A 25,187-nucleotide genomic window follows, 5' to 3' on the forward strand; every position below is an offset into this window, starting at 1 on the left:
CCCCCCACCCCCCCCCCCCCCCACCCCCCCCCCCCCCCACCCCCCCCCCCCCCCACCCCCCCCCCCCCCCACCCCCCCCCCCCCCCACCCCCCCCCCCCCCCACCCCCCCCCCCCCCCACCCCCCCCCCCCCCCACCCCCCCCCCCCCCCACCCCCCCCCCCCCCCACCCCCCCCCCCCCCCACCCCCCCCCCCCCCCACCCCCCCCCCCCCCCACCCCCCCCCCCCCCCACCCCCCCCCCCCCCCACCCCCCCCCCCCCCCACCCCCCCCCCCCCCCACCCCCCCCCCCCCCCACCCCCCCCCCCCCCCACCCCCCCCCCCCCCCACCCCCCCCCCCCCCCACCCCCCCCCCCCCCCACCCCCCCCCCCCCCCACCCCCCCCCCCCCCCACCCCCCCCCCCCCCCACCCCCCCCCCCCCCCACCCCCCCCCCCCCCCACCCCCCCCCCCCCCCACCCCCCCCCCCCCCCACCCCCCCCCCCCCCCACCCCCCCCCCCCCCCACCCCCCCCCCCCCCCACCCCCCCCCCCCCCCACCCCCCCCCCCCCCCACCCCCCCCCCCCCCCACCCCCCCCCCCCCCCACCCCCCCCCCCCCCCACCCCCCCCCCCCCCCACCCCCCCCCCCCCCCACCCCCCCCCCCCCCCACCCCCCCCCCCCCCCACCCCCCCCCCCCCCCACCCCCCCCCCCCCCCACCCCCCCCCCCCCCCACCCCCCCCCCCCCCCACCCCCCCCCCCCCCCACCCCCCCCCCCCCCCACCCCCCCCCCCCCCCACCCCCCCCCCCCCCCACCCCCCCCCCCCCCCACCCCCCCCCCCCCCCACCCCCCCCCCCCCCCACCCCCCCCCCCCCCCACCCCCCCCCCCCCCCACCCCCCCCCCCCCCCACCCCCCCCCCCCCCCACCCCCCCCCCCCCCCACCCCCCCCCCCCCCCACCCCCCCCCCCCCCCACCCCCCCCCCCCCCCACCCCCCCCCCCCCCCACCCCCCCCCCCCCCCACCCCCCCCCCCCCCCACCCCCCCCCCCCCCCACCCCCCCCCCCCCCCACCCCCCCCCCCCCCCACCCCCCCCCCCCCCCACCCCCCCCCCCCCCCACCCCCCCCCCCCCCCACCCCCCCCCCCCCCCACCCCCCCCCCCCCCCACCCCCCCCCCCCCCCACCCCCCCCCCCCCCCACCCCCCCCCCCCCCCACCCCCCCCCCCCCCCACCCCCCCCCCCCCCCACCCCCCCCCCCCCCCACCCCCCCCCCCCCCCACCCCCCCCCCCCCCCACCCCCCCCCCCCCCCACCCCCCCCCCCCCCCACCCCCCCCCCCCCCCACCCCCCCCCCCCCCCACCCCCCCCCCCCCCCACCCCCCCCCCCCCCCACCCCCCCCCCCCCCCACCCCCCCCCCCCCCCACCCCCCCCCCCCCCCACCCCCCCCCCCCCCCACCCCCCCCCCCCCCCACCCCCCCCCCCCCCCACCCCCCCCCCCCCCCACCCCCCCCCCCCCCCACCCCCCCCCCCCCCCACCCCCCCCCCCCCCCACCCCCCCCCCCCCCCACCCCCCCCCCCCCCCACCCCCCCCCCCCCCCACCCCCCCCCCCCCCCACCCCCCCCCCCCCCCACCCCCCCCCCCCCCCACCCCCCCCCCCCCCCACCCCCCCCCCCCCCCACCCCCCCCCCCCCCCACCCCCCCCCCCCCCCACCCCCCCCCCCCCCCACCCCCCCCCCCCCCCACCCCCCCCCCCCCCCACCCCCCCCCCCCCCCACCCCCCCCCCCCCCCACCCCCCCCCCCCCCCACCCCCCCCCCCCCCCACCCCCCCCCCCCCCCACCCCCCCCCCCCCCCACCCCCCCCCCCCCCCACCCCCCCCCCCCCCCACCCCCCCCCCCCCCCACCCCCCCCCCCCCCCACCCCCCCCCCCCCCCACCCCCCCCCCCCCCCACCCCCCCCCCCCCCCACCCCCCCCCCCCCCCACCCCCCCCCCCCCCCACCCCCCCCCCCCCCCACCCCCCCCCCCCCCCACCCCCCCCCCCCCCCACCCCCCCCCCCCCCCACCCCCCCCCCCCCCCACCCCCCCCCCCCCCCACCCCCCCCCCCCCCCACCCCCCCCCCCCCCCACCCCCCCCCCCCCCCACCCCCCCCCCCCCCCACCCCCCCCCCCCCCCACCCCCCCCCCCCCCCACCCCCCCCCCCCCCCACCCCCCCCCCCCCCCACCCCCCCCCCCCCCCACCCCCCCCCCCCCCCACCCCCCCCCCCCCCCACCCCCCCCCCCCCCCACCCCCCCCCCCCCCCACCCCCCCCCCCCCCCACCCCCCCCCCCCCCCACCCCCCCCCCCCCCCACCCCCCCCCCCCCCCACCCCCCCCCCCCCCCACCCCCCCCCCCCCCCACCCCCCCCCCCCCCCACCCCCCCCCCCCCCCACCCCCCCCCCCCCCCACCCCCCCCCCCCCCCACCCCCCCCCCCCCCCACCCCCCCCCCCCCCCACCCCCCCCCCCCCCCACCCCCCCCCCCCCCCACCCCCCCCCCCCCCCACCCCCCCCCCCCCCCACCCCCCCCCCCCCCCACCCCCCCCCCCCCCCACCCCCCCCCCCCCCCACCCCCCCCCCCCCCCACCCCCCCCCCCCCCCACCCCCCCCCCCCCCCACCCCCCCCCCCCCCCACCCCCCCCCCCCCCCACCCCCCCCCCCCCCCACCCCCCCCCCCCCCCACCCCCCCCCCCCCCCACCCCCCCCCCCCCCCACCCCCCCCCCCCCCCACCCCCCCCCCCCCCCACCCCCCCCCCCCCCCACCCCCCCCCCCCCCCACCCCCCCCCCCCCCCACCCCCCCCCCCCCCCACCCCCCCCCCCCCCCACCCCCCCCCCCCCCCACCCCCCCCCCCCCCCACCCCCCCCCCCCCCCACCCCCCCCCCCCCCCACCCCCCCCCCCCCCCACCCCCCCCCCCCCCCACCCCCCCCCCCCCCCACCCCCCCCCCCCCCCACCCCCCCCCCCCCCCACCCCCCCCCCCCCCCACCCCCCCCCCCCCCCACCCCCCCCCCCCCCCACCCCCCCCCCCCCCCACCCCCCCCCCCCCCCACCCCCCCCCCCCCCCACCCCCCCCCCCCCCCACCCCCCCCCCCCCCCACCCCCCCCCCCCCCCACCCCCCCCCCCCCCCACCCCCCCCCCCCCCCACCCCCCCCCCCCCCCACCCCCCCCCCCCCCCACCCCCCCCCCCCCCCACCCCCCCCCCCCCCCACCCCCCCCCCCCCCCACCCCCCCCCCCCCCCACCCCCCCCCCCCCCCACCCCCCCCCCCCCCCACCCCCCCCCCCCCCCACCCCCCCCCCCCCCCACCCCCCCCCCCCCCCACCCCCCCCCCCCCCCACCCCCCCCCCCCCCCACCCCCCCCCCCCCCCACCCCCCCCCCCCCCCACCCCCCCCCCCCCCCACCCCCCCCCCCCCCCACCCCCCCCCCCCCCCACCCCCCCCCCCCCCCACCCCCCCCCCCCCCCACCCCCCCCCCCCCCCACCCCCCCCCCCCCCCACCCCCCCCCCCCCCCACCCCCCCCCCCCCCCACCCCCCCCCCCCCCCACCCCCCCCCCCCCCCACCCCCCCCCCCCCCCACCCCCCCCCCCCCCCACCCCCCCCCCCCCCCACCCCCCCCCCCCCCCACCCCCCCCCCCCCCCACCCCCCCCCCCCCCCACCCCCCCCCCCCCCCACCCCCCCCCCCCCCCACCCCCCCCCCCCCCCACCCCCCCCCCCCCCCACCCCCCCCCCCCCCTACCCCCCCCCCCCCCCACCCCCCCCCCCCCCCACCCCCCCCCCCCCCAACCCCCCCCCCCCCCCCCCCCCCGCCCCCCCCCCCTCCCCCCCCCCCCACCCCCCCCCCCCCCCCCCCCCCCCCCCCCCCGGGACCCCCCCCCCTCCCCCGGACACCTCCCCCCCCCCCCCCCACGGCCCCCCCGGGGGGGGGGGCCCGCCCCCCCCCCCCCCCCCCCCCCCCCCCCCGCCCCCACCCCCCCCCCCCCAGCTGCCAGTGTTGAAAAACTCTAGAATCAAGACAGTGACTAATCAGCTCCACACAAACACAGGACAACTATAGACTATAGAACTCAAAGGAAACAAAGACCAGGATACTTCCATTCAGATGCTTTCACCTATTGACCTTGCTATCTTCATTGTTACTCCCAGGCTACAGACTTCTTTGTGACTCACATACCAGGCTACTCTATTCAGAGGGCCTCACCTTTTGACCTCACAGTATATATACTCCACTTGCTTTCCATTCCTACCATCAGATCCTCTGAAGAGGCCAGCCACAGATGCAGGCGAAACGTCAGGAGAGAATGCTGCTAGAACAAGGCCATACAGCCCGGAAACCACACAGCACCCTTCGAAATGTATTGTCGATGGCTTTCACAGCCGGAATCCCTAGACTGTTGTGGGTTTTCCGGGTTGTATGGCCGTGTTCCAGTAGCATTTTCTCCTGACGTTTTGCAGGTCAACCCTGCTTAGATTTGAGCTCTGATGCTTGGACCGTCCTGGGCCGTTCATTTCTTTGGTCTCTGTGAATTCATTTTTTATCAAAGTACTCAGTCTCCATGCTGGTTACGATACAAGGTTTTTGCATGTCTTAGCTTCTTTCTGACATTTCGAACATTAGTGTGTTGTGGGTTTCGCAGGCAAAACGTCAGGAGAAAATGGCTACTGGAACATGGCCACGCAACCGGGAAATCCATGTGAAAAAGTGAGTATGTACAACAAAACCTCCAACATAACGTATAAATAAATACCAAAAAACATGTTTTTGATATTGTGAATTACAGTCAGAAACCAAGCAGGTAAATGTAATGTAATTTCAATGTCTAATCTTACTCATGAGATGTTACTGTACATATTCACTTTCACTAAGTTCTATTGGCTCACATTGTTTTATTTCATGTTGGTGACAATTGTTGTTATATTAAAAAGGGGCTTGGACAGATTTGTGGAGGAGAAGTCGATCTCTGGCTACCAATCTTGATCCTCCTTGATCTGAGATTGCAAATGCCTTAGCAGACCAGGTGCTTGGGAGCAGCAGCAGCAGAAGGCCATTGCTTTCACCTCCTGCAGGTGAGCTCCCAAAGGCACCTGGTGGGCCACTGCGAGTAGCAGAGTGCTGGACTGGATGGACTCTGGTCTGATCCAGCAGGCTAGTTCTCATGTTCTTCTTATTGTTGTTATATTATTGATTACATGTTTATTTATTTATATATATCACTGTTACATTTTTTTCCTTCCTTTTTTGTACCAGTTATGCAGAAGTTGATCAGATAGATTGTTCTTTTTATGGTGAGTTCCACACAGGTCCAGAGCAGGTTGAGTTGACCTTGAGGGGGCTGCCCTCCCCCCCCCCTTCCGCACTGCCTTTTCTTACCTGTGCAGCCGTTTGCAGGAGGCCACGAGGGTTTTGTTGAGGTGGGGCAGGCTGCTGGCTCCGGCTTTGACCGCCTCCAGATCCAGGGAATAGCTCCCTTTCAAGTACTCGTGGGAAACAGTGCTGAGGCCATTGGTCGTGCTGGAAGGGGAGAGTGCACAGGTGAGTAAGATACCTGAGACGAGCAGAGAAGAGTTTGGATTTACACCCTGGTTTTCTAAACCATGAGGAGTCTCAAAGTGGATTACAAACTCCCTCCTCTCCCCAAAACAGACCCCTTGTGAGGCAGGTGGGGCTGAAAGAGTTCGGAGAGGACTGTGACTGGCCCAAGGTCACCCAGCAGGCTTCACATGGAGGAGTGAGGAATCAAACCTGGTTCTCTAGCTTAGAGTCAGCCGCTCTTGACCACAGCACCACGCTGGCTACGTTTAGGATTCTCCTTCCTCTCCCCACAACAGACACATTCCTTGCACGTCTTTGATGCCACCTGTCTCTGCCTCTCCTGGTCCATCCGCCTCCGCTGCATTCACTCCAACTCCCCCCCCCCCAATCCATCCCATCTCTCAGCGCAAGGAGCAAACACTCTGTACAAGCTCAGAGATACTTCTTTTTACCGGGCTTTTGGGGGGACCGGCCGCTGATTCTGCCTCTCTCATTGCCCTGTCCACTGGCTGCGTATTTGACCATCTGCCAGCCCCCTCCCAGGATTTGACCACTCCCAGGATTTGACCACTGGGGTGTGATGCCAGACGCCCCTTATTATTAATTATTAACTATTTACTGTAGGATGCTGCTGCTATAGTTTTAAGGTTTCGTATTTTTAACTGGGGTTATTTGATTTGCTTTATTATGTTTGTTGTTGTTTTGTTGTACACCACCCTGAGCCCTTCGGGGGTAGGGCGGTTTATCAAATCAAATTAATCATCATCATCATCATCATCATCATCATCATCATCATATCACTTTGCATATTTAGCTGTAAGGAAGGTGGGCAGGAAAGGTGGAATTAAAATGCAGGAGTAGGGTTAGAGGTCAGTGTCAGACTAGGACGGGGTGTGCCACCTGCAGCTCTCCAGCTGTTCATGAACTACGATTCCCATTAGCCCCTGCCAGCATGGCCAATGCAGGAGTAGGGTTACAGCGGCAGGGTGTAGAGGTCAGAGTGTAGGACTAGGACAGGGGTCTGCCACCTGCGGCTCTCCAGATGTTCATGGACTACAATTCCCATCAGCCCCTGCCAGCATGGCCAATGCAGGAGTAGGGTTACAGCGGCAGGATGTAGAGGTCCGAGTGTCGGACTAGGACAGGGGTCTGCCACCTGCGGCTCTCCAGATATTCATGGACTACAATTCCCATCAGCCCCTGCCAGCATGGCCAATAGGGTTACAGCGGCAGGGTGTAGAGGTCAGAGTGTCAGACTAGGACAGGGGTCTGCCACCTGCGGCTCTCCAGATGTTCATGGACTACAATTCCCATCAGCCCCTGCCAGCATGGCCAATTGGCTCGCTGGGAGACCCTGTGTCAGTCGCACGCTCCCAGCCTCATTTACTCACAACGCAGGACTGTTGTGAAGATAACCAGGAGGAGGTGCGAATAAGCCAAGCCACCTGGGGTCTCAGCCGGGCAGAAAGGCCAGATATAAATATAGTAAACAAGTTAAGTAAAGCATGTAACACAGGAGGCCACCACAGAAGGTCCCAGGATGCTTGTTGGTTACCTTTCAAGGACTCCGTCCTGCACAGCAGGGGTGTTGCTAGCAACGCCAAGGGTGGCACTGCCCAAAGGAATGGTGGTGGATCCACAGCGGGGCGGCAGCGGGGGTTTCTCATCTTCCCCATCTGAAAGGAAGGGGGAGGCACTGTTAGAATATCTGGCACCTTCCTACGAGTTCTTTCAGGAGTAAGATAGCTGCACCATTTGGTTTCTTTCTGTTAATGCAGGGCAGGTGAGCTGTTAATGGGTGGATTGGAGGTCACCTTCGTTGTATGCATATTATGGACTGGCTTCGTATGCTCCATCCCTCCCCCCCCCCATTTTCCTCCATAGCTCTACCTTATTCTCTCCTCCTTAGAGAATAGAGCAGGTGCACCCTAATCTGGAGGAACTGGGACTGAATCCCCGCTCTGCTGCTTGAGCTGCGGAGGCTTATTTGGGGAATTCAGATTAGGGTTACTTATATGAGTTACATGGGGAGGGCAGGAGGAGGAGGGGGAGGAGGAGGAGGAGAAGAAAGAGAAGGAGAAGGAGAAGAGGAGGAGGAGGAGGAGGAGAAGGAGAAGAAGGAGGAGAAGGAGAAGGAGGAGGAGGAGAGGAGGAGGAGGAGGAGAAGGAGGAGGAAAAGGAGGAGAAGGAGAGGAAGAGGAGGAGGAGGAGGAGAAGGAGGAGAAGGAGAAGGAAGAGGAGGAGGAGGAGGAGGAGAAGGAGGAGGAGGAGAGGAGGAGGAGGAGGAGGAGGAGGAGAGGAGGAGGAGGAGGAGAAGGAGAAGGAGGAGGAGGAGAGGAGGAGGAGGAGGAGAAGGAGAAGGAGGAGGAGAAGGAGGAGAAGGAGAGGAAGAGGAGGAGGAGGAGGAGGAGGAGAAGGAGGAGAAGGAGGAGGAGGAGAGGAGGAGGAGGAGGAGGAGGAGGAGGAGAAGGAGAAGGAGGAGAAGGAGGAGGAGGAGGAGGAGAGGAGGAGGAGGAGGAGAAGGAGGAGGAGAAGGAGGAGAAGGAGAGGAAGAGGAGGAGGAGGAGGAGAAGGAGGAGAAGGAGAAGGAAGAGGAGGAGGAGGAGGAGGAGAAGGAGGAGGAGGAGGAGAAGAAGAGGAAGAGGAGGAGGAGGAGAGGAGGTAGAGGAGGAGGAGGAGGAGGAGGAGGAGAAGGAGGAGGAGGGGAAGGAGGAGAAGGAGGAGGAGGAGGAGAAGGAGGAGGAGGAGGAGGAGGGGAAGGAAGAGAAGGAGGAGGAGGAGAAGGAGGAGGAGGAGGAGGAGAAGGAGAAGAAGAAGAGGAGGAGTAGTTTGGATTTATACCCCCCCCTTTCCCTCCTGCAGGACAATCTCCTTGCCCTTCCCCCCTCACAACAAACACCCTGTGAGGTAGGTGGGGCTGAGAGAGCTCCGAGAAGCTGTGACTAGCCCAAGGTGTGGGAGTGTACAGGCTAATCTGAATTCCCCAGATAAGCCTCCACAGCTCAGGCGGCAGAGCAGGGAATCAAACCCGGTTCCTCCAGATTAGATACACCAGCTCTTAGCCACTACGTCACTGCTGCTCTCCACAGAAGGCTGTGGAGACGGGGCGACCTGAAGAAAGGCTGTGGGACGGGGCTTGGGTGGGCACTTCCTTCAGACATCCTCAGTCAATGGTGGGTTACAGCCAGTTAGCCACCGGCGCGAACCGGCTGAATCCCACCACTGGCTAGCCTGCCCGCACTCATAAGAACATAAGAACTAGCCTGCTGGATCAGACCAGAGTCCATCTAGTCCAGCATTCTGCTACTTGCAGTGGCCCACCAGGTGCCTTTGGGAGCTCACAGGCAGGAGGTGAAAGCAAGGGCCTTCTGCTGCTGCTGCTGCTCCTGAGCACCTGGTCTGCTAAGGCATTTGCAATCTGAGATCAAGGAGGATCAAGATTGGGAGCCATAGATCGACTTCTCCTCCATAAATCTGTACAAGCCCTTTTTAAAGCTATCCAGGTTAGCGGCCATCACCACCTCCTGTGGCAGCATATTCCAAACACCAATCCCACGTTGCGTGAAGAAGTGTTTCCTTTTATTAGTCCTAATTCTTCCCCCCAGCATTTTCAATGAATGCCCCCTGGTTCTAGTATTGTGAGAAAGAGAGGAAAATGTCTCTCTGTCCACATTTTCTACCCCATGGATAATTTTATAGACTTCAATTGTATCCCCCTCAGACGTCTCCTCTCCAAACTAAAGAGCCCCAAACGCTGCAGCCTCTCCTCATAGGGAAGGTGCTCCAGTCCCTCAATCATCCTCGTTGCCCTTCTCTGCACTTTTTCTGTCTCTTCGATATCCTTTTTGAGATGTGGCGACCAGAACTGGACACAGGACTCCCACGGCTTTATATAAGGGCATGACAATCCTTGCAGTTTTATTCTCAATTCCTTTCCTAATGATCCCCAGCATAGAGTTTGCCTTTTTCGCAGCTGCCGTGCATTGAGTTGACATTCCCATGGAACTATCAACTAAGACGCCCAAATCCCTTTCCTGGTCTGTGACTGATAGCACTGACCCCTGTAGCGCGTATGTGAAGTGTATGTGAAGGACAGGCTGAGGCACTCATGGACCCCTGTCAGCGTAGGTGCTGGAGGAATATGCTCGTACCTGAATAGTCTCGGTCTTCCACATACTCCTTCTCCTTCTCCCGCTCCACGGGGAAGAGGAGGGTGCAGATGAGGCCCTGGTTTGGCTGCAGGTACAAGGCAATGAGGTCGCTCAGGGTCTTGAACCGTCTCACCTGGACCCCCTGAGACGTCTGCAGGGAAGAAAAGGAGCCGTCAAGCATGCACAAAAGGAGTCCTGGGCCTCTGGGGCATTAAGAGGGGAAGGGATCGAGCAAGCCTGCCCCCCAGCAGAGCAGCCATGGGACTCTGCCCCTAGTATGGCGCCCGCTTGGAACTGGACGGCCACCCTTGCGAAACGGCTGGGCACACGACGGCTTTGCACAGGGGAGGCAGCCTAGCCTCGACTGGTGGCGATTTATTAGGGGAGGGCGGTTTATAAATACAACAATAAAATAAAATAAAAAATCCCACAGGTGTTTCATCTGCTCCAAAGCATCACATATAAACTAAGTCTTGGCCCCCGCACCCCCCTGGAACTGTTCATGGACTAAATTCCCATCAGCCCCTGTTCATGGACTACAATTCCCATCAGCCCCTGTCAAGCCCCTCCCCTTCATGGACCTCAACAAAGTCACACAGGGGACTGTGGCACCAAAGAACCCCTTGCTGGTGCTTATTGTTTAGAGCAGGGGTGTCCAACTCTGGCGCTTCGGATGTTCATGGACTACAATTCCCATCAGCCCCTGTCAAGCCCCTCCCCTTCATGGACCTCAACAAAGTCACACAGGGGACTGACACCAAGAAGGAGGGGGGGAGGAGGGGGAGAAGGAGGGGGAGGAGGAGGAGATGATGATGATGATGATGATGATGATGATGATGATGATGATGATGATGATGATGATGATGATTTTGGATTTATACCCCACCTTTCTCTCCTATAAGGAGACTCAAGGCGGCTGACAAGCTCCTTTCCCTTCCTCTCCCCACAACAGACCCCTCGTGAGGTAGGTGGGGCTGAGAGAGTTCAGAGAGAACTGGGACTAGCCCAAGGTCACCCAGCAGGAATGTAGGAGTGCGGAAACACATCTGGTTCACCAGATAAGCCTCCGCCACTCAGGTGGAGGAGTGGGGAATCAAACCCGGTTCTCCAGATAAGAATCCACCTGCTCTTAACCACTACGCCACGCTGGCTCAGGCAAACATTCATGCCTACGTGACAAATCTGTTCATGAACTCCTCGGAGCTTAAGAAGTACGTCTGCATGAGGACGGGAACGTGTGCCTGGGAAGGCCGCTGACTCCTCTTTGCAGAGCAGGAGCACAAACAGGAAAAGCTGTCCGACTTCCCCGCTCTGTGCAGAGCAGCCATCCGGCTCGGCCACTGGTCGGCAGCACAAGCTCCGGTTTGAGCTCTGGGGTCGGTTAGGATTCCACGTCATCCCTCTTGCGGGACGCAAGCCAGGGGGGACCGGAAAGCCCCGCGCGTGTGCGTGTGTGGGGGTGAGGAATGTCCTCTCTTCTGCTGCAGCAGCCGCCCCTCCTCCAGGGCGGCCTTCTTCCTGCCTGCCGGGCCGGCACAATGAAGTTACTGTTGGGAGCTATAAATGACCCGGCACATGGGCCAAGGCTGACTTCCTGCCAAGATCAGCACTGTGTGGGACTCCGCGGGGCTTCTGCCAGGCTCCGCTGCCCGGAAGCGCAGCTCGGCAGAAGCCGTGCCCGTCTAGAACGCACCGGGGACGGGAGGGACGGGTGACCCACTTATCCCGCAAAGCTCCCTAATGTCCCTGTTCCTGACAGACTCACGCACCCCCCACGCATGCCTATTTATCAAGCCTCCCAGGGCAGCCGTCTGCTTCGCCTCCACCAAACTTTGCAGACATCTGAGCAGCGTCTATGAAAGACTGCAGTGTGCTGTACTTGGGGCTACCCTTGAAGAGTGTCCAAGATGCAGCTAGAGTCCCAGGGGTCTGCAACCGGCGGCTCTCCAGATGTTCATGGCCAATGGGCCATGCTGGCAGGGGCTGGTGGGATTTGTAGTTCGTGAACATCTGGAGAGCCGCAGGTTGCAGACCCCTGACTAGACGGCAGGTCAGGGAGCATGTGACTACTGGAGGAAGAAGAAGAAGAAGAAGAAGAAGAAGAAGAAGAAGAAGAAGAAGAAGAAGAAGAAGAAGAAGAAGAAGAGGAGTAGGAGTAGGAGTTTGGATTTATATCCCCCCTTTCTCTCCTGTAGGAGACTCAAAGGGGCTGACAATCTCCTTGCCCTTCCCCCCTCACAACAAACACCCTGTGAGGTGGGTGGGGCTGAGAGAGCTCCGAAGAACTGTGACTAGCCCAAGGTCACCCAGCTGGCGTGTGTGGGAGTGCACAGGCTAATCTGAATTCCCCAGATAAGCCTCCACAGCTCAGGCGGCAGAGCGGGGAATCAAACCCGGTTCCTCCAGATTAGATACACGAGCTCTTAACCTCCTACGCCACTGCTGCCGATCTGTCCCCAGGTCCAATTCAATGGCTACCGATCTGTCCCCAGGTCCAATTCAAGTTGTTGGTTTCAACCGTTAAAGCCCCGCCTGGGCCTTTTCAGTGGCAGCCCCAGAATCATGGAACAACATCCTATGGGAAATGCACTTGGGCACCCCCCCCCCCCACCCCCTGGTCAATCTTCAGCAGGCAGCTAAAGGATTGCGTTTGGCTGTTTTGGTTTCTCATTTATTGGCGTTCCTATTTGGAGACTGAAAACTGTGGTCTTTTAGGTGTTTCTTCTGATGGTTTTACTTATATTGCAAGCGGCCTTAAGTTCTGCAAGGAGACTATGAACGGCCCGTGTCTGGTTTAATCCTGCCTCATCTCTCCTGCCCGGGACGTTGGATCCTTTCTCTCTTCATTCCTCCCTCCCTTTTCATTACTGTGTCCTTCCATAGAATCCCAGGGTTGGAAGAGACCCCAAAGGCCATCAAGTCCAACCCCCTGCCATGCAGGAACACCCAGTCAAAACACTCCTTTCTCGTTCTTCTTCATGCTTTGGCTTCCCGCGCACTGCCTTAGCCGCTCCTCATCCACCCGCTGCTGTGGTTCTATCAGCGGTGTGGACTACGGGTTACTTTAACCCTAGGAAAGGCCGCCTTGTCTCTGGATCTTGTCTTTGGATTATAGGACTGGTGAGGGGCCATCCCGCCCTTGCGAACAGGTGGTCAGGGCTGGTGTCGTGTGACGTGGAGCATGATGTGGGGTGTAACGGAGGGCGCTTGTCCGATTCTGCCTTAGTCCTGGCAATGGAAGTCTGACTACTTATTCCCGATACCGCTTCATAATAAAGATATCATCGGAACACAGAGTCTCATTACTGAACAGTCTAGGCCCGTAGTGGCGAACCTTTGGCACTCCAGATGTTATGGACTACAATTCCCATCAGCCCCTGCCAGCATGGGCCAATTGGGGATTGTAGTCCATGAACATCTGGAGCTCCATGGGTTGGCCATCCCTGCTTAATTCTGCCAGTCCTCAGTTTCCCCTGCTGGCAGGGGCTGATGGGAATTGTAGTCCATAGCACTTGCAAATAAATTAAATTAATCAATCTATCAATACAGCAAACCTTAAATAAGCACAACCTGTCCTCTGTGCATGTTCAGGAGGAAATGCATATAAACCCATGGGAATGTTGGTTACCCCCAGCACAACTGCCCACCCCCTAATTTAACAGGAGATGGTGATTCTGTCCCACCCACCCCTTGTCAATGGCCAAGAAAGGATCTTACGCCCCAATGGGAAGCAGTTAAGTGTGGAAGCAGCGAGAGGGCATTAAGATGGGCTACTCTGGGGCAAAAGTCCGGGCAGTCACAGAAATGGACGGACACCCCCCCTACCACCTTCTGCAAGCCCAGGCAGAAAGGAAAGCCCCCTGATCACTAGACCACAGCCAGCTAGAGGATCCAGGAGACGCAATGCCAACAAGTAGTGTGCTACTGCAATGGCACAGACTGCTCAAGTCAACAAGCCAAGCCACGTTTCAAATGGAACTCAGAAGAAAGGAGAAAACACCCTAGAAGAAGAAGAAGAAGAAGAAGAAGAAGAAGAAGAAGAAGAAGAATCCCCCCCCCAGAGTTTGGATTTATATCCCCCCTTTCTCTCCTGTAGGAGACTCAAAGGGGCTGACAATCTCCTTGCCCTTCCCCCCACACAACAAACACCCTGTGAGGTGGGTGGGGCTGAGAGAGCTCCAAAGAACTGTGACTAGCCCAAGGTCACCCAGCTGGCGTTTGTGGGAGTGCACAGGCGAATCTGAATTCCCCAGATAAGCCTCCACAGCTTAGTCGGCAGAGCTGGGAATCAAACCCGGTTCCTCCAGATTAGATACACGAGCTCTTAACCTCCTACGCCACAGCAAGCCAGTTCAAACTGCCCCTTTGCCATTTGGCCACTAAGGGACCTTAGGCTAGCCCCATTTACTCAGCCTTTCATTACTTCCAAAAGGTCCTACTGCCAACGCCCCAACCATTTGCTATATGAGGATAATGACACCAGCCTACCTTGCAGGTTCGTCATGAAGATCATGAGATACATTTAACTCCAACTGTGATCCCTGCCCTTCCTGCTCTCTGTTCTAATTGTTGTTTTGAATGATTCTGCATTTGCAGCTTTGATTTTCACGCTATGTTTTGGTTTGGCTTTAATGGTTTTTATGACTTTTTAAAATTATGTTTGTTTTTCACCTGTTGACTCCCTTAGTGGCCCTGATAAGGGCAGAAAGGCAGTATATGAATTTCTCAATATAAACCTTAACGTCTGATGAGTAACTCATTTTGCAGAATTATAATCCCCTTTCAGCACCCTCTGGGTCCTCCGTTTCCTTTCCCCACCCCTTTCTGTTTTTCTCTTCCAAAGGGGCCAAATCAAACTGTTTGTCATCTCAAAACCAATCAACTCTCCATCTCAGAGATCCAACATTTGGGGTCAAAGAACCACAAGTCTGTCAAAACTCTCACGGTTGACCAAAAGGCTGGACATGAGGAAATAAGAACATAAGAACTAGCCTGCTGGATCAGACCAGAGTCCACCTAGTCCAGCTCTCTGCTACTCGCAGTGGCCCACCAGGTGCCTTTGGGAGCTCACATGCAGGAGGTGAAAGCAATGGCCTTCTGCTGCTGCTGCTGCTCCCGAGCACCTGGACTGTTAAGGCATTTGCAACCTCAGATCAAGGAGGATCAAGATTGGTAGCCATAGATTGACTTCTCCTCCATCAATCTGTCCAACCCCTTTTTAAAGCTATCCAGGTGAGTGGCCGTCACCACCTCCTGTGGCAGCATATTCCAAACACCAATCACACGTTGCGTGAAGAAGAGTTTCCTTTTATTAGTCCTAATTCTTCCCCCCAGCATTTTCAATGGATGCCCCCTAGTTCTAGGATTGTGAGAAAGAGAGAAAAATGTCTCTCTGTCCACATTTTCTACCCCATGCATAATTTTATAGACTTCAATCGTATCCCCCCTCAGACGTCTCCTCTCCAAACTAAAGAGCCCCAAACGCTGCAGCCTCTCCTCATAGGGAAGGTGCTCCAGTCCCTCAATCATCCTCATTGCCCTCCTCTGCACTTTTTCTATCTCTTCGATATCCTTTTTGAGATGTGGCGACCAGAACTGAACACAGGACTGCAAGTGCGGTCGCACCACGGCTTTATATAAGGGCATGACAATCTTTGCAGTTTTATTCTCAATTCCTTTCCTAATGATCCCCAGCATAGAGTTTGCCTTTTTTACAGCTGCCGTGCATCGAGTTGACTTGACATTCCCATGGAACTATCAACTCAGACGTCCAAATCCCTTTCCTGGCCTGTGACTGATAGCACCGACCCCTGTTGCGTGTATGTGACTGGCTGAAAAATTCCACCCTTCCACCAAATATCGCAGTGCTGTCGAAAACGTCTGCAAAATCAAAACCCCACAAGACTGTGCTTGAGAAGGAGGAGGGAACGGCGGCTCACCTGCACGGCCAGAAAGTCCTCTTCGTCTGGCAAAATCCGATAGGTATGGACATGTTTTTGGAATCTGTGGCGAGAAAATGGGGTGGGGAGGGAAAAGGCTGATTCAAAACCGAGAACACAAAGGGCCCCTTCCGCACACACAAAATAACGCGTTTTCAAACCACTTTCACAACTGTTTGCAAGTGGATTTTGCCATTCCGCACAGCTTCAAAGAGCGCTGAAAGCAGTTTGAAAATGCATTATGCTGCGTGTGCGGAATGAGCCAAAAACCTTCTAAGTTAAGCCTCTGATAAAGGAGCTGTACCCCAATCCCAGCTCCGGATACATTGGGGCAGACTTGGTTTCACCAGTGACAAATTCTCAGAGGCTCTACTGTCGAACGCCAAAGACGGCCTAGTCCTAGAGCTCTGAAGGTCCGCCCCGCCACTCGATCAGGGCCAGGGGAGGCCAAGCACCACGCCAAGGAATGAAACCTTCCCTGGAGAACTTCAGGCTGCAAATGTGGCGTCAAGCACAGAGTGGTGATCCTTACCCACGATCCCTAATGGCTTGGGACCCCGCCCGCACCTTCAGTGGAGAGAGCCTGTTCTAATTCCTCTCATCATCAGAGGAGAGATGAACAATGGCAATGCGCACAGTCTTCTCGGTAGGGAAGATGAAGAAGAGTTTGGATTTATAGCCCACTTTTCTCTCCAGTAAGAACATAAGAACAAGCCAGCTGGATCAGACCAGAGTCCATCTAGTCTAGGACTCTGCTACTCGCCGTGGCCCACCAGGTGCCTTTGGGAGCTCACATGTAGGTTGTGAACGCAATGGCCTTCTGCTGCTGCTGCTGCTGCTCCTGAGCACCTGGCCTGCTCAGGCATTTGCAATCTCAGATCAAAGAGGATCAAGATTGGTAGCCATAGATCGACTTCTCCCCCATAAATCTGTCCAAGCCCCTTTTAAAGCTATCCAAGTTAGTGGCCATCACCACCTCCTGTGGCAGCATATTCCAAACACCAATCCCACGTTGTGTGAAGAAGTGTTTCCTTTTATTAGTCCTAATTCTTCCCCCCAGCATTTTCAATGGATGCCCCCCTGGTTCTAGTATTGTGAGAAAGAGAGAAAAATTTCTCTCTGTCAACATTTTCTACCCCATGCATCATTTTATAGACTTCAATCATATCCCCCCTCAGACGTCTCCTCTCCAAACTAAACTAAATGCTGCAGCCTCTCCTCATAAGGAAGGTGCTCCAGTCCCTCAATCGTCCTCGTTGCCCTCCTCTGCACTTTTTCTATCTCTTCGATATCCTTTTTGAGATGTGGCGACCAGAACTGGACACAGGACTCCAAGTGCGGTTGCACCACTGCTTTATATAAGGGCATGACAATCCTTGCAGTTTTATTCTCAATTCCTTCCCTAATTATCCCCAGCATAGAGTTTGCCTTTTTCACAGCTGCCATGCATTGAGCTGACATTCCCATGGAACTATCAACTAAGATGCCCAAATCCCTTTCCTGGTCTGTGACTGATAGAACTGACCCCTGTAAGGAGTAAGGAGACTCAAGGTAGCTTGCAAACTCCTTTCTCTTCCTCTCCCCACAACAGACACCTTGTGAGGCAGGTGGGGGCTGAGAGAGTTCAGAGAGAACTGTGACTGGCCCAAGATCACCCAGCAGGAATGTAGGAGTGCGGAAACACATCTGGTTCACCACATAAGCCTCTGCCACTCAGGTGGAGGAGTGGGGAATCGAACCCGGATCTCCAGATTAGAATCCACCTGCTCTTAACCACTACACTACGCCGGCAAAAGGGAAACCTAAACTTACAGTATGTCCTTTACTCATTCATCAACCTGACGATGAGCAAACTAAACTTCTGCCATCAGCTAAAGAGTTGAGCTAGATTCAAGCCCAGTAGCACCTTAGAGATCAACATTTCTGGGGTACAAGCTTTTGAGAGGGAGTCTTGAGTCTAAAAAACTTGCATCCACAAAATCTTGTTAGGGTCTAAGGAGCTCGAACCCGGCTCTTCTATTGCCAACTAACACAGACCCCCTGAAACTAGACATTCTGAGTTTAGACCCCTTCCCTATTTTTGCTGATTTGAAGATATCGGTATTGGTTAATTTTGTTACATGTACGCTGATGTTTTAACAATGTCATATGCTACATTTATCCCTTCTACAACAATGGGGTTAGGCCCGCCATGGTGGCGAACCTTTGGCACTCCAGATGTTATGGACTACAATTCCCATCAGCCCCTGCTAGCATGGCCAACTGGCTGGTGGTAACGCAGTTTGTGAGAATATGGAGAGGCAGTTTTGATTCACCCCCCCCCCCCCCCACCCCCCCCCCCCCCCACCCCCCCCCCCCCCCACCCCCCCCCCCCCCCACCCCCCCCCCCCCCCACCCCCCCCCCCCCCCACCCCCCCCCCCCCCCACCCCCCCCCCCCCCCACCCCCCCCCCCCCCCACCCCCCCCCCCCCCCACCCCCCCCCCCCCCCACCCCCCCCCCCCCCCACCCCCCCCCCCCCCCACCCCCCCCCCCCCCCACCCCCCCCCCCCCCCACCCCCCCCCCCCCCCACCCCCCCCCCCCCCCACCCCCCCCCCCCCCCACCCCCCCCCCCCCCCACCCCCCCCCCCCCCCACCCCCCCCCCCCCCCACCCCCCCCCCCCCCCACCCCCCCCCCCCCCCACCCCCCCCCCCCCCCACCCCCCCCCCCCCCCACCCCCCCCCCCCCCCACCCCCCCCCCCCCCCACCCCCCCCCCCCCCCACCCCCCCCCCCCCCCACCCCCCCCCCCCCCCACCCCCCCCCCCCCCCACCCCCCCCCCCCCCCACCCCCCCCCCCCCCCACCCCCCCCCCCCCCCACCCCCCCCCCCCCCCACCCCCCCCCCCCCCCACCCCCCCCCCCCCCCACCCCCCCCCCCCCCCACCCCCCCCCCCCCCCACCCCCCCCCCCCCCCACCCCCCCCCCCCCCCACCCCCCCCCCCCCCCACCCCCCCCCCCCCCCACCCCCCCCCCCCCCCACCCCCCCCCCCCCCCACCCCCCCCCCCCCCCACCCCCCCCCCCCCCCACCCCCCCCCCCCCCCACCCCCCCCCCCCCCCACCCCCCCCCCCCCCCACCCCCCCCCCCCCCCACCCCCCCCCCCCCCCACCCCCCCCCCCCCCCACCCCCCCCCCCCCCCACCCCCCCCCCCCCCCACCCCCCCCCCCCCCCACCCCCCCCCCCCCCCACCCCCCCCCCCCCCCACCCCCCCCCCCCCCCACCCCCCCCCCCCCCCACCCCCCCCCCCCCCCACCCCCCCCCCCCCCCACCCCCCCCCCCCCCCACCCCCCCCCCCCCCCACCCCCCCCCCCCCCCACCCCCCCCCCCCCCCACCCCCCCCCCCCCCCACCCCCCCCCCCCCCCACCCCCCCCCCCCCCCACCCCCCCCCCCCCCCACCCCCCCCCCCCCCCACCCCCCCCCCCCCCCACCCCCCCCCCCCCCCACCCCCCCCCCCCCCCACCCCCCCCCCCCCCCACCCCCCCCCCCCCCCACCCCCCCCCCCCCCCACCCCCCCCCCCCCCCACCCCCCCCCCCCCCCACCCCCCCCCCCCCCCACCCCCCCCCCCCCCCACCCCCCCCCCCCCCCACCCCCCCCCCCCCCCACCCCCCCCCCCCCCCACCCCCCCCCCCCCCCACCCCCCCCCCCCCCCACCCCCCCCCCCCCCCACCCCCCCCCCCCCCCACCCCCCCCCCCCCCCACCCCCCCCCCCCCCCACCCCCCCCCCCCCCCACCCCCCCCCCCCCCCACCCCCCCCCCCCCCCACCCCCCCCCCCCCCCACCCCCCCCCCCCCCCACCCCCCCCCCCCCCCACCCCCCCCCCCCCCCACCCCCCCCCCCCCCCACCCCCCCCCCCCCCCACCCCCCCCCCCCCCCACCCCCCCCCCCCCCCACCCCCCCCCCCCCCCACCCCCCCCCCCCCCCACCCCCCCCCCCCCCCACCCCCCCCCCCCCCCACCCCCCCCCCCCCCCACCCCCCCCCCCCCCCACCCCCCCCCCCCCCCACCCCCCCCCCCCCCCACCCCCCCCCCCCCCCACCCCCCCCCCCCCCCACCCCCCCCCCCCCCCACCCCCCCCCCCCCCCACCCCCCCCCCCCCCCACCCCCCCCCCCCCCCACCCCCCCCCCCCCCCACCCCCCCCCCCCCCCACCCCCCCCCCCCCCCACCCCCCCCCCCCCCCACCCCCCCCCCCCCCCACCCCCCCCCCCCCCCACCCCCCCCCCCCCCCACCCCCCCCCCCCCCCACCCCCCCCCCCCCCCACCCCCCCCCCCCCCCACCCCCCCCCCCCCCCACCCCCCCCCCCCCCCACCCCCCCCCCCCCCCACCCCCCCCCCCCCCCACCCCCCCCCCCCCCCACCCCCCCCCCCCCCCACCCCCCCCCCCCCCCACCCCCCCCCCCCCCCACCCCCCCCCCCCCCCACCCCCCCCCCCCCCCACCCCCCCCCCCCCCCACCCCCCCCCCCCCCCACCCCCCCCCCCCCCCACCCCCCCCCCCCCCCACCCCCCCCCCCCCCCACCCCCCCCCCCCCCCACCCCCCCCCCCCCCCACCCCCCCCCCCCCCCACCCCCCCCCCCCCCCACCCCCCCCCCCCCCCACCCCCCCCCCCCCCCACCCCCCCCCCCCCCCACCCCCCCCCCCCCCCACCCCCCCCCCCCCCCACCCCCCCCCCCCCCCACCCCCCCCCCCCCCCACCCCCCCCCCCCCCCACCCCCCCCCCCCCCCACCCCCCCCCCCCCCCACCCCCCCCCCCCCCCACCCCCCCCCCCCCCCACCCCCCCCCCCCCCCACCCCCCCCCCCCCCCACCCCCCCCCCCCCCCACCCCCCCCCCCCCCCACCCCCCCCCCCCCCCACCCCCCCCCCCCCCCACCCCCCCCCCCCCCCACCCCCCCCCCCCCCCACCCCCCCCCCCCCCCACCCCCCCCCCCCCCCACCCCCCCCCCCCCCCACCCCCCCCCCCCCCCACCCCCCCCCCCCCCCACCCCCCCCCCCCCCCACCCCCCCCCCCCCCCACCCCCCCCCCCCCCCACCCCCCCCCCCCCCCACCCCCCCCCCCCCCCACCCCCCCCCCCCCCCACCCCCCCCCCCCCCCACCCCCCCCCCCCCCCACCCCCCCCCCCCCCCACCCCCCCCCCCCCCCACCCCCCCCCCCCCCCACCCCCCCCCCCCCCCACCCCCCCCCCCCCCCACCCCCCCCCCCCCCCACCCCCCCCCCCCCCCACCCCCCCCCCCCCCCACCCCCCCCCCCCCCCACCCCCCCCCCCCCCCACCCCCCCCCCCCCCCACCCCCCCCCCCCCCCACCCCCCCCCCCCCCCACCCCCCCCCCCCCCCACCCCCCCCCCCCCCCACCCCCCCCCCCCCCCACCCCCCCCCCCCCCCACCCCCCCCCCCCCCCACCCCCCCCCCCCCCCACCCCCCCCCCCCCCCACCCCCCCCCCCCCCCACCCCCCCCCCCCCCCACCCCCCCCCCCCCCCACCCCCCCCCCCCCCCACCCCCCCCCCCCCCCACCCCCCCCCCCCCCCACCCCCCCCCCCCCCCACCCCCCCCCCCCCCCACCCCCCCCCCCCCCCACCCCCCCCCCCCCCCACCCCCCCCCCCCCCCACCCCCCCCCCCCCCCACCCCCCCCCCCCCCCACCCCCCCCCCCCCCCACCCCCCCCCCCCCCCACCCCCCCCCCCCCCCACCCCCCCCCCCCCCCACCCCCCCCCCCCCCCACCCCCCCCCCCCCCCACCCCCCCCCCCCCCCACCCCCCCCCCCCCCCACCCCCCCCCCCCCCCACCCCCCCCCCCCCCCACCCCCCCCCCCCCCCACCCCCCCCCCCCCCCACCCCCCCCCCCCCCCACCCCCCCCCCCCCCCACCCCCCCCCCCCCCCACCCCCCCCCCCCCCCACCCCCCCCCCCCCCCACCCCCCCCCCCCCCCACCCCCCCCCCCCCCCACCCCCCCCCCCCCCCACCCCCCCCCCCCCCCACCCCCCCCCCCCCCCACCCCCCCCCCCCCCCACCCCCCCCCCCCCCCACCCCCCCCCCCCCCCACCCCCCCCCCCCCCCACCCCCCCCCCCCCCCACCCCCCCCCCCCCCCACCCCCCCCCCCCCCCACCCCCCCCCCCCCCCACCCCCCCCCCCCCCCACCCCCCCCCCCCCCCACCCCCCCCCCCCCCCACCCCCCCCCCCCCCCACCCCCCCCCCCCCCCACCCCCCCCCCCCCCCACCCCCCCCCCCCCCCACCCCCCCCCCCCCCCACCCCCCCCCCCCCCCACCCCCCCCCCCCCCCACCCCCCCCCCCCCCCACCCCCCCCCCCCCCCACCCCCCCCCCCCCCCACCCCCCCCCCCCCCCACCCCCCCCCCCCCCCACCCCCCCCCCCCCCCACCCCCCCCCCCCCCCACCCCCCCCCCCCCCCACCCCCCCCCCCCCCCACCCCCCCCCCCCCCCACCCCCCCCCCCCCCCACCCCCCCCCCCCCCCACCCCCCCCCCCCCCCACCCCCCCCCCCCCCCACCCCCCCCCCCCCCCACCCCCCCCCCCCCCCACCCCCCCCCCCCCCCACCCCCCCCCCCCCCCACCCCCCCCCCCCCCCACCCCCCCCCCCCCCCACCCCCCCCCCCCCCCACCCCCCCCCCCCCCCACCCCCCCCCCCCCCCACCCCCCCCCCCCCCCACCCCCCCCCCCCCCCACCCCCCCCCCCCCCCACCCCCCCCCCCCCCCACCCCCCCCCCCCCCCACCCCCCCCCCCCCCCACCCCCCCCCCCCCCCACCCCCCCCCCCCCCCACCCCCCCCCCCCCCCACCCCCCCCCCCCCCCACCCCCCCCCCCCCCCACCCCCCCCCCCCCCCACCCCCCCCCCCCCCCACCCCCCCCCCCCCCCACCCCCCCCCCCCCCCACCCCCCCCCCCCCCCACCCCCCCCCCCCCCCACCCCCCCCCCCCCCCACCCCCCCCCCCCCCCACCCCCCCCCCCCCCCACCCCCCCCCCCCCCCACCCCCCCCCCCCCCCACCCCCCCCCCCCCCCACCCCCCCCCCCCCCCACCCCCCCCCCCCCCCACCCCCCCCCCCCCCCACCCCCCCCCCCCCCCACCCCCCCCCCCCCCCACCCCCCCCCCCCCCCACCCCCCCCCCCCCCCACCCCCCCCCCCCCCCACCCCCCCCCCCCCCCACCCCCCCCCCCCCCCACCCCCCCCCCCCCCCACCCCCCCCCCCCCCCACCCCCCCCCCCCCCCACCCCCCCCCCCCCCCACCCCCCCCCCCCCCCACCCCCCCCCCCCCCCACCCCCCCCCCCCCCCACCCCCCCCCCCCCCCACCCCCCCCCCCCCCCACCCCCCCCCCCCCCCACCCCCCCCCCCCCCCACCCCCCCCCCCCCCCACCCCCCCCCCCCCCCACCCCCCCCCCCCCCCACCCCCCCCCCCCCCCACCCCCCCCCCCCCCCACCCCCCCCCCCCCCCACCCCCCCCCCCCCCCACCCCCCCCCCCCCCCACCCCCCCCCCCCCCCACCCCCCCCCCCCCCCACCCCCCCCCCCCCCCACCCCCCCCCCCCCCCACCCCCCCCCCCCCCCACCCCCCCCCCCCCCCACCCCCCCCCCCCCCCACCCCCCCCCCCCCCCACCCCCCCCCCCCCCCACCCCCCCCCCCCCCCACCCCCCCCCCCCCCCACCCCCCCCCCCCCCCACCCCCCCCCCCCCCCACCCCCCCCCCCCCCCACCCCCCCCCCCCCCCACCCCCCCCCCCCCCCACCCCCCCCCCCCCCCACCCCCCCCCCCCCCCACCCCCCCCCCCCCCCACCCCCCCCCCCCCCCACCCCCCCCCCCCCCCACCCCCCCCCCCCCCCACCCCCCCCCCCCCCCACCCCCCCCCCCCCCCACCCCCCCCCCCCCCCACCCCCCCCCCCCCCCACCCCCCCCCCCCCCCACCCCCCCCCCCCCCCACCCCCCCCCCCCCCCACCCCCCCCCCCCCCCACCCCCCCCCCCCCCCACCCCCCCCCCCCCCCACCCCCCCCCCCCCCCACCCCCCCCCCCCCCCACCCCCCCCCCCCCCCACCCCCCCCCCCCCCCACCCCCCCCCCCCCCCACCCCCCCCCCCCCCCACCCCCCCCCCCCCCCACCCCCCCCCCCCCCCACCCCCCCCCCCCCCCACCCCCCCCCCCCCCCACCCCCCCCCCCCCCCACCCCCCCCCCCCCCCACCCCCCCCCCCCCCCACCCCCCCCCCCCCCCACCCCCCCCCCCCCCCACCCCCCCCCCCCCCCACCCCCCCCCCCCCCCACCCCCCCCCCCCCCCACCCCCCCCCCCCCCCACCCCCCCCCCCCCCCACCCCCCCCCCCCCCCACCCCCCCCCCCCCCCACCCCCCCCCCCCCCCACCCCCCCCCCCCCCCACCCCCCCCCCCCCCCACCCCCCCCCCCCCCCACCCCCCCCCCCCCCCACCCCCCCCCCCCCCCACCCCCCCCCCCCCCCACCCCCCCCCCCCCCCACCCCCCCCCCCCCCCACCCCCCCCCCCCCCCACCCCCCCCCCCCCCCACCCCCCCCCCCCCCCACCCCCCCCCCCCCCCACCCCCCCCCCCCCCCACCCCCCCCCCCCCCCACCCCCCCCCCCCCCCACCCCCCCCCCCCCCCACCCCCCCCCCCCCCCACCCCCCCCCCCCCCCACCCCCCCCCCCCCCCACCCCCCCCCCCCCCCACCCCCCCCCCCCCCCACCCCCCCCCCCCCCCACCCCCCCCCCCCCCCACCCCCCCCCCCCCCCACCCCCCCCCCCCCCCACCCCCCCCCCCCCCCACCCCCCCCCCCCCCCACCCCCCCCCCCCCCCACCCCCCCCCCCCCCCACCCCCCCCCCCCCCCACCCCCCCCCCCCCCCACCCCCCCCCCCCCCCACCCCCCCCCCCCCCCACCCCCCCCCCCCCCCACCCCCCCCCCCCCCCACCCCCCCCCCCCCCCACCCCCCCCCCCCCCCACCCCCCCCCCCCCCCACCCCCCCCCCCCCCCACCCCCCCCCCCCCCCACCCCCCCCCCCCCCCACCCCCCCCCCCCCCCACCCCCCCCCCCCCCCACCCCCCCCCCCCCCCACCCCCCCCCCCCCCCACCCCCCCCCCCCCCCACCCCCCCCCCCCCCCACCCCCCCCCCCCCCCACCCCCCCCCCCCCCCACCCCCCCCCCCCCCCACCCCCCCCCCCCCCCACCCCCCCCCCCCCCCACCCCCCCCCCCCCCCACCCCCCCCCCCCCCCACCCCCCCCCCCCCCCACCCCCCCCCCCCCCCACCCCCCCCCCCCCCCACCCCCCCCCCCCCCCACCCCCCCCCCCCCCCACCCCCCCCCCCCCCCACCCCCCCCCCCCCCCACCCCCCCCCCCCCCCACCCCCCCCCCCCCCCACCCCCCCCCCCCCCCACCCCCCCCCCCCCCCACCCCCCCCCCCCCCCACCCCCCCCCCCCCCCACCCCCCCCCCCCCCCACCCCCCCCCCCCCCCACCCCCCCCCCCCCCCACCCCCCCCCCCCCCCACCCCCCCCCCCCCCCACCCCC

The 25,187-nt window shown here is 70.0% G+C and overlaps 1 protein-coding gene across 1 annotated transcript in view; it reads right to left on the minus strand.

The window, feature by feature from the left end:
- The window catches only part of INPPL1 (inositol polyphosphate phosphatase like 1), an 87,777-nt gene that overhangs the window by 43,575 nt on the left and 19,015 nt on the right, over positions 1 to 25,187 (minus strand). The window contains exons 4-7 of the mRNA XM_048493096.1: positions 15,637 to 15,764; positions 9,698 to 9,848; positions 7,102 to 7,222; positions 5,385 to 5,525 (exon numbers count right to left, since the gene is read on the minus strand). Coding sequence (XP_048349053.1) covers positions 5,385 to 5,525; positions 7,102 to 7,222; positions 9,698 to 9,848; positions 15,637 to 15,764 — 541 coding nt within the window. The remainder of the gene's footprint in view (positions 1 to 5,384; positions 5,526 to 7,101; positions 7,223 to 9,697; positions 9,849 to 15,636; positions 15,765 to 25,187) is intronic.

Source organism: Sphaerodactylus townsendi, linkage group LG04 (genome assembly GCF_021028975.2).
Source record: "Sphaerodactylus townsendi isolate TG3544 linkage group LG04, MPM_Stown_v2.3, whole genome shotgun sequence".
Classification (NCBI taxonomy): domain Eukaryota; kingdom Metazoa; phylum Chordata; class Lepidosauria; order Squamata; family Sphaerodactylidae; genus Sphaerodactylus; species Sphaerodactylus townsendi.